Source organism: Erpetoichthys calabaricus, chromosome 18, assembly GCF_900747795.2.
Source record: "Erpetoichthys calabaricus chromosome 18, fErpCal1.3, whole genome shotgun sequence".
Classification (NCBI taxonomy): Eukaryota; Metazoa; Chordata; class Cladistia; order Polypteriformes; family Polypteridae; genus Erpetoichthys; species Erpetoichthys calabaricus.
This window is the reverse complement of record NC_041411.2, coordinates 74,998,734-75,020,391: the sequence shown is the minus strand read 5'-3', so window position 1 is coordinate 75,020,391 and position 21,658 is coordinate 74,998,734. Positions and strand designations below refer to the sequence as shown.

At 41.9% G+C, this 21,658-nt stretch overlaps 1 protein-coding gene across 1 annotated transcript in view; it reads left to right on the top strand.

Moving 5' to 3' along the window:
- The window catches only part of dnah12 (dynein, axonemal, heavy chain 12), a 182,417-nt gene that overhangs the window by 144,471 nt on the left and 16,288 nt on the right, over window positions 1–21,658 (top strand). Inside the window, exons 63-69 of the mRNA XM_028824412.2 lie at window positions 3,176–3,320; window positions 5,956–6,106; window positions 6,370–6,623; window positions 7,162–7,302; window positions 10,888–11,025; window positions 12,275–12,508; window positions 18,920–19,108. Of these exons, the coding sequence (XP_028680245.1) occupies window positions 3,176–3,320; window positions 5,956–6,106; window positions 6,370–6,623; window positions 7,162–7,302; window positions 10,888–11,025; window positions 12,275–12,508; window positions 18,920–19,108 (1,252 nt within the window). The remainder of the gene's footprint in view (window positions 1–3,175; window positions 3,321–5,955; window positions 6,107–6,369; window positions 6,624–7,161; window positions 7,303–10,887; window positions 11,026–12,274; window positions 12,509–18,919; window positions 19,109–21,658) is intronic.

Here is a 21,658-nt window from a genome sequence, read left to right as displayed (position 1 = left end):
AGACAAAGATTTCAAAGCAGACTGGGGTTTCAAGATGTGCTGTTCAAGCTCTTTTGAAGAAGCACAAAGAAACGGGCAACGTTGAGGATCGTAGACGCAGTGGTCGGCCAAGGAAACTTAGTGCAGCAGATGAAAGACACATCAAGCTTATTACCCTTCGAAATTGGAAGATGTCCAGCAGTGCCATCAGCTCAGAACTGGCAGAAACCAGTGGGACCCAGGTATACCCATCTACTGTCTGGAGAAGTCTGGCCAGAAGTGGTCTTCATGAAAGAGTTGCAGCCAAAAAGCCATACATCCGACGTGGAAACAAGGCCAAGCGACTCAAGTATGCATGAAAACATAGGAACTGGGGTGCAGAAAAATGGCAGCAGGTGCTCTGGACTGATGAGTCCAAATTTGAAATATTTGGCTATAGCAGAAGGCAGTTTGTTTATCAAACAAACAGGTCTACTTCTGGCCATGTTTTGGAGCGTACCTTGCCTGTGCTTAGTCAACAATACCTGTATTGATTTTTAAAGTTTGTCCTGTTTCAGTACTACGTGGGCGGAGCCGCGGGGGACAGCTAGTATAATATAAAAGAGAAACCAATTTTACATCAGAAAAAATTATTATAAATAAGAACAAAGAACACGTGGCTGGATCAAGAAAGCAGTGGAACAACTCCCAGTATTACTCCATGCTATGTACTTTTCTAGGTCTTCATGATTTTATAAATCTAAATAAATGTATAGTGTAAATATAGGCCTGATCGGTTCATTAATGGGCTCACACTGTTTTTCAATTATTATATTAATTTCTTAGCTAGTTTTTGACACCTTGTCTCTTTTTTGTTCACTTCCCCTACTTGTATAAACATTTTTTGAAAGTCATTATTCTGTATATTTTGGTATGTTTATAGCATTTGACTTGTAATTTTTCAATTATTTCATTTTTTTCAGCTTTTGTAATTTTTATTGTACATTTATGTGGGAATATTAATACAGGGTTTCACTTTATTAATTTACTGGAACTTTATATAAATAGTTAAGTCAATCCACAATTAACATCTATTTCTGTTTCTCATTGTAATTCAATGTTGTTTTTTGTATGTTTTTTTTGTTCTTATGTGTAATAGTTTTTTCTTATGCAAAACTGGTTTCTCTTTTATATATGTCTAATATTATTATTATAAACAAAAGACCTGTGTGTGTATGGAGTAGTCCACTCTGCTCACACTCAGCACAGCCACTAGATGGTGCCTGCAGGCACTTTTAAATTTTGTCTGTACTTGCGTGCACCTCACTTCTCACTATGATAGCCATGTGTGCAGCAAACACCACTGTGCAACAGCGACATCGTGTTACTGACACAAAGAGACACAACGTCGAAAACAAAGCAAACTTCACGGCTCAACAACTTGCAAGTGCAACACCTCAGTAATAGAGAGTGTGAGGCTTGATGTTTTCACTAAAAATGTTATCTATCTGAAGGTATTTTCTCCAGACAAAGATTAATAGGACTCATATGCCAGCAATACGGCTAAGATATGGCATTGCCAGGGTGTTCTTACAAAAGCCAGTGGGGCAGCAGGCACAGGTTGGCGTATGTCCTCTGCACTGGGTTATTCTTAAGAGTTAGCGGAGACCTCTCCAAGTTCACACATATAGTAAAACAGCTAAAGGGTCTTCAAGTTGTTTTTGATAATGGCTGTTGTGTGTGTGTGTGTGTGTGTATAAACCTATAATATTGGTTTTTAGATAAATTTACTGCAACTAGTGGAATTATATATATATGGTTGAAAATTGTATTACTGTCAAATAATGCAAAGAGTACGCGACACGTGTTTCGCCCTAATTCTGGGCTCATCAGGCGTACACACTCACTGCACTCCCTCTCGGGAATCGAACCTCGGACGTCAGCACTAGAGGCGAAGTCCCTAACATTGCGCCACGGCGTGTCACAGTAAAACAATTTTCGACCATTCTATGATCTGCTTCTCACAACTGAGGGCACCGTGGCGGATGTTAGCCGACTTGCTGACCAACCACAAGCGTTACCTGGTAGGTAACCACCCATACAATCAGATTGTGGTTCAGACTACGAATGCCATGAATATATATATATATATATATATATATATATATATATATATATATATGTATATAATATTTTTTTTTTTGGATGATTGATTTTTCTGTGCTCAATAACTGATTGATGCTTTATATTTTTTTTAATTGTTCCAAGTTTTTAATTGTATTAATTGTATCCTGCTTACTCAATATTGTGGATTCTTTAAATGACCAACATGGGCTGGCATTTCGGTAAGAGAGTGGTGGCCTTTTGCTAGTCCTCAAGTTGTCCACCTAGCAGACTTTCTCAGGTCGGGAGACTGTGTTGCTTCTTCTCAGAGGTCGCTGGCCTCCATTTCTGTGAATTAATCAGTGGCACCCTCTGCCCGCCCTCCGCTGTGCTCTAACACTGTGAAAGAACGTGTCCACCTTGGCTATTTTTAAGCTGCCCACCTAGGCTATAAGTTTAAGGACCTGGCAATCCGGATCATGACTGAGGGAGGCCCTAAAACAAACTGTACGAAGTCTGTCTTTTAAATAACGTGACTGACACAATAATTCACTTTGATTTATATAACAATTCTAATGCTTGTTCCCTTCAATATACTCCCCATTCGCAGTTACGCACCGATGCAGTCTTGATTTCCACTGGTCGAAGGCGTAGAGCAGATCAGTTTCTGTCAGCTGTTTCAAGACATCTGACGTTTTCTTCCTTACTGCATCCATTGACTCCAAATGTTTTCCTTTAAGCACCGATTTCAGGAAAAACACACATGCACGAGACATGCAGTCTTCCCTGTAAGCCTCAGTAAGCATTTGAAAAGGCTCAGTTGGTGTTTTGTTCAATTTCACTAAAAATTTCAAATTGACACGTTGCTTGACTTTTAAACTTCGTATGAAAAGGGGAAACACAACTGCATTAAACGGTGACTGATAATCAACTAAACGGAAGAGGGTGTTGTCGCTTGTCATACAGGTTTGGACAGTTTTAGTAATCGGTTCTCACTGCTTTGTTTAAGAGATAGAAACACAGTCTCGTTATTTAATGGACAGACCTCGTATATCTTTAAGAATTGTATGTTCTATTTGATAATTAAAATGTATTTTTGATTTACTATTCATAGAGAGCATTTCCACAAGACTCCAAAAGATTTTGCTCCAATGTACGACAGTAAGGAGCCATACAACGTTCCACTGCCGAAGCCCTGGAATGAAAAACTTAATGACCTCCAAAAGATGATCGTTTTACGATGTCTCAGACCTGATAAGGTAAGGTAGGGAGGATGTGATGATGTTTTTAACTGTCTTGTGTTATTTTGTGCAGATCATTTATAAAACCACTTTTTGGCAGCATCATCTGTGTCTCATACTGACAAGTCATAAAATGGTTTCTGATATTTGCCAGCTGCTTTCAAACCTTCAACTAGTAGCAGAAGATAACACCAAAATTAACCACATAGAATTGAGTTGACTCTCCTGGTCCAAAAGAATAAGAAATGTGACTACCCCCCTATAAGACCACCCCCTGCAGCTCACTCTCTCTCTCTCTCTCTCTCTCTCTCACAATATGAAATACTTTATTGTTTTGTAACAAAAGAGCAGAATACATGATAAAGGTTTGGGGCACCTTTTGACAAACTCCGTTTGGTGGGGCGGCCTGCTGGGCTTACAAATAGAAAATGAACAGAACCAGTCGTCAGGACTGTACATTGAGTCCTTTGCTCACTGATGCTGGTTCAACAGGGAACATCAACTTCCAGCATTTTACATACGGAGCATGGCTTCCGGGCAGGAGACAGAAGGGACATCAGTACTCCGGTGATGCCTGAGGAGAAGGCATTGCTGACAGCGCAACCTTGCATGTCTGAATTGGATTAGTTTGTTCCAGAGCCCTGAAGGTGACCCCAATATAAATAGGTCCCAATTCTTTGAATGACTTATGAGTGTTAGGGGTTTGAAAAGAAGAAACCAAATTTGGAAATATATTAAAGAAAGAAATCTTGTCTTCACTAAAACCTCTTTGAGACACGGACCAGGCAGGAGGAAGCTTGTCCACATTGTGTCTTTTATTAACTCTTCAGTGAATGCTGAAGAGGGAGCATTCATCACAGCAGTCTGTCACAGAGTGGTCAAAAAAAGGCAAAGGCCAAATATTCAGCTGTATGAACAACTGAATTTACAGAACAGATCTGATTAATGCATACATTTACTTGGATTGGCTCATTGGCTTACACCCAAATAACTTACCCAATTAAAAGTCTATTCTCCTACACTCATGTTCTTCTCATATTTCTTAGGTTCAGCTGTTCGCCTTGAAATCTCCGCGTATGTCACAACTGTCCAGTCTGCTTGTTTACACGACATCTGCTGATACATTTGTCATCTCCCAGTACATTTTGTGTATGACATCAACCTTCCTCCCAGTACATTCCTGTCTTTATTTTTACTTAACCATTTCAGTAGTCCACTTCATGACATTTCTAAAACAAATGCTTATATATTTCAACATGCACTGCAGACTAAATGCTTCACTCTTGTTAACTCCGTTATTCTCTCACAAAAGCAAATGAGAAACTCAACACTTCTCATTAATGTTCATTTTACAAGCCAGTAGCTAAGATGGTGAGATATTATTTGATATAATTTTCAGTATATTTTTTTTTAATATGGTTTCTTTGGAATAAGTGTCTTATAAACATGAATCCAGACAGAATACATGTACTGTATCTAAAATAGCCTCAGACAGGGCTGCACTGGAACGCTATATATAGAGAGAAGAGAAGGTCTGTGATACGGTTTGCATATTTGCAGCTGGAGATCCACGAAGGGAGATATACTGCATATTTGCAATGCTTCTAAGAGGAACCCTTTTACATGTACGTCTTTGAAAATATTCCATACGCCAAATATTATTGCACAAAAACACGTATCTCTAACGATAACCGGCTGACATGACATCAACGTTATGACTTTGACATCCTGCATATCGAGACTCAGATTATACTTACAGTTTGGGGACTTTTTCTAGAAGAGGCCCTGCTAATATCCACAAGACGGTGAGTCCTGAATCTCCACAGCTGAGCTGCTGTCCGTGTCTGGATGGTAATGATGAATACTCTTCCACAAAGTTTGAAGTGTTGGTCAAAAAAGACCACTTGGAATTTCTTCAACGGACAAAAGACTCAAAAAATGTGCCAGTGCCACAGAATTCTGTCAATTTTGTAAAGAATGCACTTAGTAAGCAAAAAAACTATAAAACATTTTGTGTAGCCTATTCAGTGACTCTCTCGTCATAGCACTGAGGTTGAACTGTCAGAGGGGCAAGAGATGCACTTTAAAAATATTAAAATAATGTCAAAACAAGACATGTTCGTTAACAAACTTATCATGAAATAAAGAACAACAGGTACATTTAAAAACACAAATCATTCCACTCACATACGTGTTTCATTAATAAAAAAAAATAAATAAAACATTTTGTGTAGTCTATTCAGTGACTCTGAGGGAAAAAGAAAAAAACCTTTACAAATGTGACCATAATGCTACACTTCATTAAAATTTGAAACAAAAATAAAACGATGGACTCCATTTTGGCTCATCGAGCAGCAGTTATTTTACATTCTCACCTTAAATTTGATATCTCGAGAATCACTTGCTGATTTAGGGACAAATTACAGAAGGCCAGGCCTGCCTTCTTGAACCTGCTCTTTTCTTCTAAAGGTACTCGAGATTTTCCACAGCTTTGAGCCACTTGACCTCTGCAGTAAGCAACAATGTCCATGCAGGCTTCTTGACTTAACTTCATTTGTGTGAAGAAAGACTGCGTGGTAATCGGGGACAAGACATTCAGACGTCCAACATAACTAGAAAGTTCAATTTGTTGCTTTTTTTTCTCCCCTTTAAGATTGTTCCTGCCATCACAAATTACGTGACGGATAAGCTGGGCAAGAAGTTTGTGGAACCGCCTCCCTTTGATCTTTCTAAGAGTTACACAGATTCAAACGCTGTGATCCCACTTGTGTTTATTCTGTCTCCTGGTGCCGATCCCATGGCCAGTAAGTAAAAGTGATGATCTTTGTGTCAATAAAGAATATCTGGGATGCCAGAACTGTGATGAAAATAAATATTTTGGAATCCAGCTGTGACCTCCACATCTGTCTGTTCATTCTAATATCAGTGGGGGAAGACAATTTGTCACAGTTCGTCCATATCTGACCAAACTTGGGTCCGTCCATCCCATTCAGAAACCAGTCCATTACAGTGGCTAAGAGCAGCAGCATCGTCACTCGCCCAATTCTTCCACTCTTTTCAATTTCAGGTTTGCTGAAGTTTGCAAATGATAAATACATGGGCGGAAACCGATTCCAGGCCATTTCACTGGGCCAGGGGCAGGGTCCGATTGCTGCCAAGATGATCCAGGGGGCCATGAAAGAGGGGACCTGGGTGTGTCTGCAGAACTGCCACCTGGCTGTGTCATGGATGACAACCCTGGAGAAGATCTGTGAGGAGCTCAACCCTGAGGCTTGCAATGCAGACTTCAGACTCTGGCTAACAAGCTATCCTTCTCCCAAGGTACCGTACAAATAACAAACATTCATTTCCACTTTTAATTCTTTTACTCTGTAATGTTTGGGACAAAGACCCATTTTTTTCTGGATTTCCCCCTCTGCTCCACAGTTTTAAGATTACAAATCAAACAATTCAGACGTGATTAAAGTGCACATGGCAGGCTTTCATTTGAAGGGATTTTCATACATTTTGGTCCCACCATCTAGAAATGACAAGGCTTTCTTCTATACGGTCATTTTGTTATTATTTGTATAAAAGTAAAACTAATAAAGCAAAATCAACAACTGTGCCCATCAATATCTTCTAAGTGATGTCATTTTTGACATGCAGAAATAATGAAATATCCCACTGAACCTGAATTAGGTAATGCCAGTTTGCTAGTAGATGGATGGGTATAAGAAGAAAGAGAAAGCAGTCCAAGTTTAGAAGCTCATAAGTGGAGCCTCCTCTTCTTTATACAAAAACACGACATTCTAACTGTTTATGAAGTCATTTTACAGCTTTTCAAACTAAACGTTCACTTTGCATTCTCTCCTCCAAGTTCCCGGTCACCATCCTGCAGAATGGAGTGAAGATGACTAACGAACCCCCCACAGGTCTAAGGATGAACATGATGCAGTCGTACCTCAGTGACCCCATCTCCGATCCGGAATTTTTTAGCGGATGTGACAAAAAAGAAATGGTACGTGTGATAGGCTGATTTGTATTCTGCTGTCATTTTTTGCTGCCAATGATTTGACTTTGGAATATTCTGTGCAGCGCCTGTAAAATGTTTTCATTCACCCCTTGGACAAAGGGCAAATTATTATAAAAATTATATTTTTATATATATAATATAATATATATATATTGTGACAAGAAGAGACCCAAGACATTGGGGCAGCCACACGTATAATGTGTTCCTGGCTGCAAAAGCCAAAGGTTTGGTAGTGAGTAATGCTTACAAGACAGAGTCCAAAACAGAACTGAATTCCAGAGGAAGGGAGTGAGGCTTTATAGGAAGTCTGGGGGAAGTGATGTCGTCCTCTGGGCCAGGACCGGAAGTGGCGTGCCCTGAGTCGAGGCCATGGCTCCTGGTGGGATTTCCCGGGAAAGGTCTGCAGGGAACTTAGAAAGAGCATTAGTGCACCCCGCCAGCCCCTGGGCAGATGTGTTACCAATATTCTCCAAGCCCTTTAGCTGCCTCCTATTCACATGTGTGTGACAATATACAGTGGAACCTCGGTTTGCGAGCATAATTCGTTCCGGAAACGTGCTTGCAGTCCAAAGCACTCGTATATCAAAGTGAATTTTCCCATAAGAAATAATGGAAACTCAGATGATTCATTCCACAACCCAAAACTATTCATATAAAAATGATTAATACAAAATATAAAGTACAAATACATAAACCAAATTAACCTGCACTTTACCTTTGAAAAGAATCATGGCCAGTGTGAGTGAGTTTCTAAACTCTTGTAGGATTCCACCCAATGGGACGACATGCAGAAGAGCGTGCCAAAGCAATCGCAGTCTCCCAGCGCTGTAGCAGTTCGCCGTAAAAGCGAATCCGAAAAGATCGCGGACATGCTATAAGCGCCTGCTGTCAATGGGTAATACAAGGAACATTATAAATGCGCAGGGCACAGTACTCTTTGGCCACGGCCCTGCCTGACTGCTGTGTCTTTGTATAGGAGAGCGGCAGATCCCACTACAATAAATAACCGCGCTGTTGCTGTTTCAAGCTGAATAAAGCTGGTGTTGCTAAAGTACTGAGACTCCGCTTCATGTTTTGGGGTGCAAGACAGGGACTTGCACGTCACAGCACACACACATACACACAATGCTGTAGTAAATAGTATACGCTTGTACGGATTTTGACGATATGAGTGAGGCACGCCGACTGAGACCGAGCATGGGAGACGATTACCCACAATCCCGCAGCGAGAGAGAGCGAGACGAACCATCAGCTCAGTTGTGATCACGTGACGCTCAGCAGACAAAGCGTATACGTACTACTCATATTGCAAGACCTCGCTCGTTTATCAAGTCAAAATTTATTAAACATTTTAGCTCGTCTTGCAAAACACTCGTAAACCAAGTTACTCGTAAACCGAGGTTCCACTGTGTATATTTATATATATTCTAGCTGTGTATGCCCATGCTGTAAAAAGCCCAGGGGCCTAAAAACTATTGAAATCATCAGAAGAAAAAATTGAAATGTAGAGATGTCAGGTAATTGAAAAGAACTGCTCTGGGCACCTCTCTCCTAGGAGGTTTCGTTTTGCCTAAGCGACTTTGTCTTTCTTCAGAGGTTTTGTTTTGCTGACGTGCTCGCCACGCTTCTGTATTAGTGGCTAAAAGAGTGACTTTTTCTTCGGATGTGGAGCCCTTACCCCAACTCCACCACTCACTTCTGGGCCGGTCAGACAGACACACACACTTCCATGCGTAGACGTTAATAAATAAATATATAGATATATATGATATATATATATATATATATAGATATATAGATAGATAGATATAGATATATATAGAATTTGTGCAGGTGTCCCAACTTCAGTTGATTACTTACAAACCCCCCTGTCTGTCTTAAAACAGAGTTGGAGCACACTGCGTTCCTCTGAAGCTTGTCTTCTGATTGGCTTGTGACTTTGGCTCTGCCAGATCTCCTCCTATCAGAGTTTCTTTTCTGTTTCCGATTGCTTTTGGATTGTGTAGGACACCACTGGACTCACTGACAGTTGGATTTTGTTTGCAGTTTCTCTAAACGAAAGGCCTACACTTCTAAGGATGATAATGCTCTGTCTCAGTTCTTTTGTTAATTGCCATTTTCTTGCCATTACAAGTAGTACCTCAGAAGGTGTAGTAGCACAGTCTGTTCCAACTCTGTTTTAAGACACACAGAGGGGTTTTTAAGTACTCAACAGAAGTTGGGACACCTGTGCAAATTGTTTGCTTCAACTTGCAAGGCTTCATTTACTTTAACTGCTGCAGAACATCTGTATTGTAGGTTGTAACCTATTAGTTGTTACATGAAGAAGGCCCATTTGTAATATTCTGACATTTCCTTTATTTCAGTTTTTGCTAACATCACCTTTAAACCTGTGGCAGTTTCCTGCTTTAGTTTCACTATTTTAGGTTATTCATTTTATTTCTGTTTTGCGTTAATTTTTTGTTTGAGGCACAGTTGTTAACACTGTGGCCTCACAGTTCCAGTCACATCTTTGGCCACAATAATGAGTCCAGCAAAGTTGGCAGATGCTTCCCTTGCCCTCAGGGACACTTAAGACACCATTCCACCATTAGAATCCACACAAAACCAGTTCAGTCCTTTCTTCCCCATTGACTTGAATGCATTTTGTGGAGTTCAATGAAGTTCAGGACCATTTCTGTGCTTTTGTTGAACTCATGACGAAGCAAACTCCACAGGGACTTGGACAGCAGACAGGCTTGGGCAGACTAATATTAGCAAATGAAAAATATTAAATGTAGGTAGTAAAAATGTGAAGTTTGAATACACAAGGAGGTGTCTGAAAATCGAAAGTATCGCTTATGAGGATTTAGGAGTCGTAGTGCACTGGAGACGGTTAACTGGCAGACAGTGACAGAAGGCTAACAGAATGACAGGTTATATAGCGCCTTGACGTGTGGAGTACAAGTCACAGGAGGTTCTGCTCAGGCTTTATAACACACTGGTGAGGCCTCATCTGGAGTCCCGTGTGCAGTTTTGGTCTCCATAAAGACATAGCAGCAATAGAATAAATCCAGAGAAGAGCAATGAGGCTGATTCAGGACTACAGGGGATGAGTTATGAGGAAAGATTACAAGAGCTGAGCCTTTACATGACTGAAGTGTTTAAAATTATGAAGGGAATTAGTACAGTGGATCGAGACTTTAAAGAGTAAGTTTCGCTCAAATATTAGGAAGTTTTTCTACACATGGAATAAATGTTTGACAGAAGGACTTTAGGGGCCTTCAAAACTCGACTTGATGTTATTTTAGAAGAAGGAAGTGGACAGGACTGGCGAGCTTTGTAGGCCTGAATGGCCTGTTCCCATCTAGTTTGTTCCAATCACTACTTACAATTCTTAAAACCATAACAGAAAATCATGCAAAATGTTGCATATATACAGTATCCAATTGTCTGTGTAAATGAACAGTAGCCGAGTATGGCTAAAGTAGAGAGTGCTCTACAAGTGGCACCTTCCTCCTTGTAGTATGGAGAGTGTGTGTGCGCCTCACTGCATCCCAGCTTCTTCATTCTCTTGTGCTGCCTTTTCAGATTTGGGAGAAGCTGCTCTATGGACTTTGCTTCTTCCACGCACTGGTCCAGGAACGAAAAAAGTTTGGGCCGCTTGGCTGGAACATCCCCTATGGATTTAATGAGTCTGACTTGCGGATCAGCATCCGACAGCTCCAGGTAAGGGCGGGTGTGCGGCAAGCGCTAGAGGAGCCCGGCCTTCACTAGCATTTAGACATGGCACCAGCATTCTGAATTTCAGTGTCATTTTGGACATCCTTAGAGCTCCTTAAATTTAAAAGGAAGTTGATGTTTTAAAATTTAAGAAGTGGCAAACCTGCAGAGTTTTTTGATTGGTCAAAAATGTTAGTTGATAATATTAATAATATAACTTTATTTATGTAGCACCTTATCGTATATTTACATGCAACTGAAGGTGCTTTCCACAGATTAATCAACAAAAACAAAGATGTATCACATTTACTTGGATTACTATCACTAATTAATTAATACTACGGTTTTTCAAATAAATGTAAGTATACTAAATACAAAAATCAACCAAGTATCATTAAGCACAATGTAACCTCTACAGTGAAAAACAGTCCTTCACTCTTCTCAGAAAAAAGGTTTTCTAATTGAACTATTTGTACATTTATACATTAAGGTTGACAGTAAAACAACCAGATCTCATTAGTCAGTCAGTCAGTCATCATCCAACCCGCTATATGCTAACTATAGGGTCACAGGGGTCTGCTGGAGCCAATCCCAGTCAGCATAGGGCACAAGGCAGGAACAAACCCGGGCAGGGTGCCAGCCCACCGCAGGGCACCCACACACCAAGCACACACTAGGGACAATTGAGGATCACCAATGCACCTAACCTGCATGTCTTTGGACTTGTAGGAGGAAACCCACGCAGACCCGGGAAGCTAACCCAAGTCTCCTAACTGGGAGGCAGCAGCGCTACCACTGCATCACCGTGCTGCCCAGATCTAATTAATATCTATACAAAGAAATATGTATAGTATGTATCTAAATTTTACCTAGACACCCCATCTAGTAGAAAGAGGAATATTTTAGAAATCTTTTAGTTAACACTGCGCACTGTTCCAGTGTGGTGCTGAGGTGTCACCCACTGCATTCGGGTCCCAGTCCAGATGGTTTGACGTGCGGTGGGTGCAGCAACACGCTATCAGCACCTGCTCCCAATCTCTAAATATGTAAGGAAAATGTAATTAGGTTTAACACTTTGCTGATATTGGGGTTCGGCTACAGGGTGAACAGGCTTTACAAATTAGCATCCAGCAGGAGGAAGCCAAAGTGCAGTGAGAGCAGAGAAAGTCCAAGAAAGCCAGCAGCAGAATGGAAGACAAACACTGCTGCCTTTGTTAGACTGTCCTGCCTAATCATCTCGCCTTTGTGTTTGCAGCTCTTCGTCAACGAATACGAGCATGTCCCATTCGAGGCTATCACCTACCTGACCGGGGAGTGTAACTACGGTGGGCGAGTCACCGATGACTGGGACCGACGGCTACTTTTGACACTTCTGGATAATTTCTACAACCCACAAATCATTGAAAACCCTCGCTACTCCTTTTCTGCCAGCGGCAACTACTGCTCCCCACCAAAGGGCACTTATGAGGATTATATTGAGTTCATTAAGGTAGAGTTTTCATTTGCTTTTAAGTACGTTTTGAGAAGATGGCTTTCCTGATTTAAAATAACGATGAGCAAACTACTGTATACCAGACCAGAAGCTTCAATTTGTATTAACAACATTAATTCTGATTACTTCAAACAAGAACGTGGTACCAGACAAGGATGCCCTTTGTCACCACTGCTTTTTGCAATCGCCTTTGAGCCACTGGCAGTTCACTGTCGAAATGCTTATGAGATAAAGGAGATTATCAGAGAAGGACTTGAACAGAAAATTTCTGTATATGCAGATGATATGGTACTGTATATATCAGACCCACAAAATACTGTGCCTGCAGTCCTAACAGCACTAACAGAATTTCAAAAGATTTCTGGTCTCAGAATTAATTTGAATAAAAGTGTGCTCTTTCCAGTGAATTCTCAAGCACACAATATTAGATTGGACACCTTCCCTTTTATCATTACAGATCAGTTTAAATATCTAGGGGTAAACATCACAAGTAAACATAAACACAATTTTGCCGTCTGTATGGAAAAAATTAAGCGAGACTTGCATAGATGGTCAACCCTTCATCTCACTTTAGCTGGAAGAATTAACATTGTTAAGATGAATATCCTTCCTAAGCTTCTCTTTCTATTTCAAAACATTCCAATATACATCAATTAATCATTTTTTAAGAAATTAGATTGAACCATAACCGCATTTATTTGGAATTCAAAACATCCACATACCCAAAGGGCGACCCTACAAAGACCTAAAGCAGAAGGTGGCATGGCTCTACCTAACTTTCAATTTTATTACTGGGCGGCAAATATACAAACTACAGTATAAAAACCTGGACATGGACACAAATAGATGAAGATGATTTTGGCCCTGGGAATAAGGTTCTCCAGCTTTTGCTTTTTACCTTCCAGCCAGGGCCATATGCATCTGTTGCTTTCTTCTCCTCTGTTCCTCCTGACCTGCAGCATGTTGTATTTATCCATCTATCCATTTTCTGAACACATTTTCGAAACACATGGCGCTTACCCTAACAGCATTTTGAGCAACGCAGACACCATCCCCGGGGTAGAAAGCCAGTGCATCATCACATTGTACAGTATGTGAAGTGGACTCACCCTGAAGTGGAGATCTGGAGACTGCACTGACATAGCGTGTTGTCACACCCAACACATGACATACCACCTCCAGATCCCAAATTAGTACCACGGCACAGCCAAGCCCCCCACTTATGCAACTGGGATTGAGCAATGTGAGGCTGTTTACAGTGCCTGGAGTGCCAGTCCCGCCAGTAATCCCCAAGTTGGAGGACCCGCTTGCAGGGCTGGTTGCAGGTTAGGCCCAATGGAATGGAATCACTTTTGGCATTCGAAGTGCCAACCTTCCGATTGCTGGCACAGACCCCTAGCCTTGTAGTAACCACCCCTCCCTGTATGAAGTGCAGGAATAGAGCGAAATACAAAGCAGGACTTCCATCATGTAGCGTCCACCGGGTCATCTCCCATACAATCACAGCAAACCCACTTAGAGTACTTTTAAGGAAAGCCGCACAGATACGTGGAGAACATACTGGCCTCTCTCTGGAGGAATCGGCTGAGTGTTGTGGAGAAATCTTCTGAAAAAACGAGCAGAGTCTTCAGAAAGGCAGTTACAATTTAGACTTTATTACACAGCATAGGAAACGATGGCCGAGCACATAAAGCCATCTCAGTTCATGAAATGAGCCCAGAGCATTCGGTGAGCCCCAGCTTTATTACACTTCTGATCACAAAAACGTCCCCCCTTTACAGTGTTTCTTTACCATGGCTTCCTCATAGCTTCATCTTAGTTTAATCCTGATGCTCTGTATACTCTATTAATTATCATTATTATTCATGGTGGCTCCGTAATCAGTACTAACCCCTACAGTCTCTTCTGTTCTTTTTCCGGTTTTCTGTGGTGGCGATCTGCACCACCACCACCACCTGATCAAAGCACCGTGATGTCCCTACATTGAGGAATTGAATTCAGGCCAGAGGTCCACATGACCATCACCATCTAATTCTTCCACGTGAAGCCTGAGAACCATGAGGACTGATTGTGAGATCATTGATATTAGGTAGAATGCCCAGAGTAGGCTGGGTGGTCTCGTGGCCTATGAACCCCTCCAGCCGTCTGGAGTTTTTTTTTGTGTTTTCTGTCCTCCCTGGCCATCAGACCTTACTGTTATTCTATGCTAATTAGTCTTCCCTTATTTTAATTATTTATTTTGTCTTTTTTCTCTTTCTTCATCATGTACTTTGAGCTGCATCATTTGTATGAAAATGTGCTGTAGAAATAAATGTTGTTGTTGTTGTTGTTTCCCATCATCCACTGAACAGGGCTTCTCATGACGATGACCTCGCTCAACACCTCTTCTCACAAGAATCCCCTGGTGCTGCAGGCCTTCTCATAAAAATACCCTTAACCCCAGTAGACATCGCCCAGTCCACCTTCTCATAACAACCAGTTTGGCTCAAAGGACATACAGTATTCACCACCTGGAGGCCAGCATCGCCTGATTACTCCACCCTTCATTCTCACAACATTTATTTCTATCGCACGTTTTCATACAAATGATGTCACTCAAAGTGCTTTACAAGATGAAGAAAGAAAAAAAGAAAATTAGGCAATACTAATTAACAAAGAATAAAGTAAGGTCCAATGGCCAGGAGGACAGAAAAAACAAAAACTCCAGACGGCTGGAGAAAAAAAAAATCTGCAGGGGTTCATAGGCCACGAGACCACCCAGTCCCCTCTGGGCATTCTACCTAACATCAATGATCTCAATCAGTCCTCATGGGTCTCAGGCTTCACGTGGAAGAATTAGATGGTGATGGTCATGTAGACCTCTGGCCTTCAATTCCTCAATGTAGGGACATCACGGTGCTTTGATGAGGTGGTGGTAGCACAGATCGCCACCACAGAAAACCGGAAAAACAACAGCAGAGAAAGTAGGGTTTGGTACGGATTGTGGAGACATGAAAAAAACGATAATTCAATGCATATTCAGAATATCAGGGTTACACTAAAATGAAGCTCTGAGAAAGCCATGTTAAAGTAATGAGTTTTTAGCAGTGTATTAGCCTGGTGAATTTCTATTCCAGATTTTAGGTGCATAACAGCAGAAGGCCGCCTCACGACTTCTTTTAAGTTTAACTCTTGGAATTCTAAGCAGACCCTTATTTGAAGATCTAAGGTTACGATTTGGAGTGTAAGGTGACAGGCATTCTGAAATACAGGATGGAGTGAGATTATTTAAGGCTTTGTAAACCATCAGCAATATTTTAAAGTCATATCTAAATGACACAGGTAACCAGTGTAGTGACGCTAGGACTGGCGTGATGTGCTCGGATTTTCTTATCCTAGTTCAGATTCTGGCAGCTGCATTCTGCACTCGTGGTAATCGATTGATGTCTTGTTTTGGATGGTCCTCAGAGGAGTGCGTTACAGTAATCTAGCTGACTAAAAACAAAAGCGTGAACCAATTTTTCAGCATTTTGCAAAGTTATAAGGGGTCTAATTTTTACTATATTTTAACACTAGAATTACCAGAGCCTACGAAAAAACTCGTAAATCCGTCCCGTCACATAAAGACGCGCTATAGCTCTGCAGTATACTCGTGACTGCATTCTCGTACCAATGCACTTTTTCCATCACCTTTTCCTGTAAGAAGCAATGTACTCACTTCTCTCTATGCTGTGGTTTCTATTACACACCTGAAAGAGACAATATATGTGAAAACTTCATTGCACTAATGCAATATTATTTGAAAATGAACAGCGTCAGATCAGGTGTGAAAATTTTATGTGAAAACAGCATAAATAATGTGAAATCATTCTCTCCTCTGCATGTCCTGGAGTACAAAAGAAACAGCATACAGCAACATGTGGGGACTGGCAGGAACACTCAATAACACTGAATAAAAAGAAAATCAAGTGACGGTGAGATACGAAGAAGGCAGCTTCGCCAGCGTTTATGTGTCAGAACCCTTTTGGGGGGGGGGGGGGGGGGGGGCGTTAGTATGCATCGACTGCGAGAATGAAAAGTGAATTAAAAAAAAAAAAAAAAGCTAACCTTTACCAGTATCATAAGTTACACCGGCTGTTACAGACTGAAATCAAATTTATGTTGTTATTCTAAAATTGTAAGAATAAGAGCAGTTCATTTCTCGAAGTGGAGCCGTGCGGGATCGAACTCGCCACCCTCTGATTCCCAGTCAGGAAGTGATACCATTACGCCACCACGGCGGATGCAGTAAGAGTGTCAATGTGGCATGCTAACGCGGCTTTTTTTTTTGTGCAGTTATATTTTTGAATAAAAACGCACATGTTCTCTTATTTGTACCTTTTGTGAAAGTGTTTCTTTGATATATGGACTTCAGGCTTCATACATTATATAGTTTATGCCTACATTTTGTCATTTACTATTAGAATATGAAAAACGTTTCTGTTTTAAAAATGTGTTTGCACAGACTACTATACTGTAGAAACGGAACACACATGAAATGCGTGTATTCCAAATAACGCTCGAATCATTTCCACTCTAAAACTCCACTTCAATCCCAAATTATCAAATCAAGGCAAGGCCTGAGCTAGGAGAAGTTCATTCTAAGTCGGTGGGGGGATGGAATAGCTGGCTGCTAGTAGCTTTTGTTTATCAGCACATTTAGATGACAAAAGACTCTGACGGAGATGTGCAAACGGATTTAAGACGCGATTTAAGGTGGGACGGATTTACGAGTTTTTTCGTAGGCTGTGGTAATTCTAGTGTTAAATGGAAAAAATGCTGTCCTGTTAATCTGATTAATATGCGATTTAAAATTTCAGGCCAGAGTCAATAGTTACCCCTAAATTCTTTACCTCTGTCTTGACTTTTAAGCCTAATGGATCAAGTTTATTTCTAATACCCTCGCTATATCCATATTTGCCAATCGCTAAGATTTCTGTTTTCTTCTTATTTAGTTTAAGAAAATGACTACTCATCCATTCAGAAACACAAGTAAGACATTGGGGTCAGTGAATCAAGAGAGTCGGGGTCATCAGGCGCTATTGATAAATGCAGTTGTGTGTCGTCAGCATAGCAGAAGTCGCTCACATTAGGCCTTGAGATAATGCAACCTAATGGAAGCATGGAGATCGAAAAGAGCAGCAGACCCAGGAGAGATCCTTGTATAACACCACATAGAATATCAGGGCTCTTCGAAGTATAATTACCACAACTAACAAAGAATTTTCTACCCGTTTATTAAAACTCGAACCAATTTAAGACTCTGCCAGAGAGGTCCACACACTAAGGCGATTTATAATCCTTAGCTGTTAAAGATTAACGTCCAATCAATTCCTGCAATTAAGTTTGAACCAGCAGGACCCACATGTGAAAACTGGACTACCCGATCAGCAATTCAGTTACTGATCGATTGTTGCACCCGCATCCTTCCAAGGCCAAAACAATAGGCAATGGTTCCAGTAAGCAGCGGCGCGCAGCTCCACCGACAAGGGCCAAGCTGCCGACAGCCTCAACCCGGTGCTTCATGGCTGCTTGAAAGAAGGGAAAAAAGACAATCCTTCAACAATTGATTCTTTAAGCTAACTAATATGTTCTACTGTAAGTTTATTTATTTGTATTAGGATATATAGAGAAGCATTGCCATATGAGCTGAAATGCTTCTCTAAAGTGCTAATGTAAAAGCCTGCAAACACAGAGAGAGGCGCCACCCCGCAGTGGCACACCTGCCTGACTTGCTGGCACAGAGGCCAAACTGTTGCTCCCTTCACAGGCATCTACTGTATGTGCAGTGAAAAGTCACCAAACCTTCAATCTTCCACTCTTAACCCCTTTGTAGCTCAGACTAACTAGGTGTCATAATGCATTTTATTTTAACTTCATTGCCCAAAGTATTGAGGAGCCCTGGCAAATCTAAACGCCACGTAAATGCTTGTGAGTCTTATGCCCAGCACTCACACAGGCAAAGGCCCGGCATGCAGTTTCTTTAGTTTTCTGTCAGTGAGAGGCTCCACACTGGCGTTCCCAAAATGAAATCTGCCAGCTTGCTTCTTCAGAGCACATGACGTTCTTGACTCACAGAAATTCAAAACAAAGCAAGTGGAAAGGCAGGCTGGCAGGCCAGGGCTCCTCCACCTGAACAAATGGCGTCCATTTGAAGCTGCCTCAGGCCCAGACTCCTCACAGCTAACAGCACTAAAACTAATAATAAAGCATACTGACCCTTAATCGAAATTCTCAACACGAGATGAAACGATCACAAGTGTCCAGCTTTCATTCAGTGCAACGGAACCCATGGCATTCATGTGGAAAGAAACCAAGATGGCAGAAGAAAAAAAAGTTCTGCTCTCCTTCAAACTGAAATAATTAATCCGTAATCTTCTGTAATTTCAGAACCTCCCTTTCAGCCAGCATCCAGAAGTGTTTGGGATGCACGAGAATGTGGACATTTCCAAGGACCTGCAGCAAACCAAGATTCTCTTCGACTCCCTGCTCTTGACTCAAGGGGGCAGCCGTCAGGGAGGCTCGTCTGGCGGAGGAGACAACACCTTAAACGACATTGCCAAGGACATCCTTACAAAGGTAGGGGTGGGGGGGGGGGGAAGACTGGAGAGGGGACAGCAAGTAGGGGGAAGCAATACACCAAGCTGATTAGTGCTCTGTGGGCCCATGAAAGGCACAGATCTAGACGTTGAAAGGCTCACGTCTGGGGTGTCAGTGTCAGGCTATCTCCTCGCTACTACGTTTTCATTTAAGGTTACCATTTAAAAATGGAAATGAACGTTGACGCATCGTGTTTTGTGGTTTTTCCCTTTATAACCTTTATTATGTAGACCTTAATAAAATGTCTGAGATCTCAAACTCTTACCACCCTGTCAGGTACTGCAGTTCAGAACTTCCTCCTCCTTCCCTTTTACATCTATGACCTCGAGCAATTACACAAAAAGAACAGGCAGGAGTTCAGTTACATGTTTAATTATGTACGAGGGTTGCTCAAAGTTTCCGCACTTTTTTTAAAACCTATTTATTAACAAATGACATCACTTTTCTGCATAGTCACCTTCTTTTGCGATGTAATTTTCCCAGCATCATACCAACTTTTAAAAATGTTTTTGGTTGAACGCATAGCCACTGATGCACCGCTGCTTTCACATCATCATCATCATCATCACATGGCTGTAGCGCTCTCTGCATCCGTCACACTAGTACGGCCATTTTCGAACACTTCAATCCACTCCTAGATGACTCGACGAGAGAGAACTTTATCCCCATACTGAGCACACATGCGGAGATGAATTTGTTGCTCCCGGCGCACAAGAAGTATACGACAGAATGCTGTTCCTCTTTATAAGTTTGGCAGCCATCTTCACCACAGGGTGACAACTCTTATACTAAACTGCAAGGGCAACTCGTCACATGACACTCTCAGACCTGACCAATCACTACTCCTCCCTCCCGCCTTCACTGCTTTCAACAAAAATATAAAAGTGCGGAAACATTTCAACAACCCTCGTATTATCTCTCTCTCTCTCTCTCTCTCTCTCTCTCTCTCTCTCTCTCTCTCTCTCTCTCTCTCTATATATATATATATATATATATATATATATATATATATATATATATATATATAAAATATTGTCACAAAGACAAGACATACTCAAATTAAGGTTTGGGGCAGCCACCCGTATAATCTGGTAACCTGGCTGCAAAAGTCATTTTATATGAATAAACAGCACTGGTGTGCATACAACTGAGTCCAAAGCAAGACCGAGGAATTAGGATAAAGGGCAGGGTTTTAAAGGGGGAGACAGGAAGTGAGGTCATAAGGATCAGGGACGTGTTCGTGCTCCATTGGTTCGGGCCCGGACGTGACGTAGCCAGTAAGGACTCCTTCGATTGGTTCGGTCCCGGAAATGATGTCACGAGAGCCAGGTGGAATAATCTCCCGGGAATGGTCTGCAGGCAAGAAAGAAAAAGAGTCAGTGCACTCTGCCACCTCCCGGCATATCTCAGAAATGCCGTCACTCAAGCCCTTTAGCTGCCTCCCATGCGCACGTGTGTGACAATATATATATATATATATATATATATATATATATATATATATATATATATATATATATATATAGTGAGACTTGCCCTGCATCAGACAGACACCGCATCTTTATACAAAACACGTTTATTTTCTACTGTTTCACACAACACTGTCCTGCACAACACACTGTGCTCCTGGCCCCAATCACCTTTCTCCTGGGCCTTTCTCTCACTGTCCCTGGGCCGCCTTTTCCTCTCTGCACAGGAGCTTTGTCCTGCTCCCACTCCCGACTCCAGCTCACTGATTGGAGGGAGGCGGCCCCTTTTATTCTTACCCGGATGAGCTCCAGGTGCTCTGCCTGACGACACTTCCTGGTGTGGCGGCAAGTGTCAGGAGAGCACCCAGAAGCACTCCGGGTGTCCCTGGAAGGATCGTCGTCCATGAGTGTGGCAGAAGTAAATGTGTCCCGGGCTCCATGAGGCTCAGGGTTCCCCCTGGCGGTGGGCACGGGCCCCAACGGGCTTGAGCCTCCCTGCTCCCCTTCCGTGGCCCTCTTCCGATCCAGGGCGGTTGACACCTCATGGCCCGGAGGAGAAATGCACCACCTCTCGGTCCTTCCAGGCGTCCCGGCCGGGTCTGACCCCCAGCCTCCTGATACAATATATATAATTAAAAATCCTATGTCTGTCTGTAAGTCTGTCCGCTTTTCATGAGAGAACTACTTCACGGATTTAGATTGGGTTTTTTTCCCTGATTTGCTTGAACATTCCGGTTGATTTTGCGACTTCTCTCATTGAATCTGTGTATCAGAGTTCATTTGCGGTACCAATTTATTTGCATGAATCCAAATGACACGCAGCGGGGTGGGACCCTCCTCACTTGCACGTCAGCCTCGGTGCGTATCTTACATCTGCTTAGCTACCAAACAAGAGAACTACTTAACGGATTTAGATCGTTTTTGTTTTTTTCTGGAATTTGCTTGAACATTCCGGTTGATTTTGCGACTTCTCTCATCGAGCTATGAATCATAGTTCGCCTGCAGGAGCGATATGTTCACGCTAATCTGAGGCAGAGGCTGCGGGCCGAGGGGAGGGGGA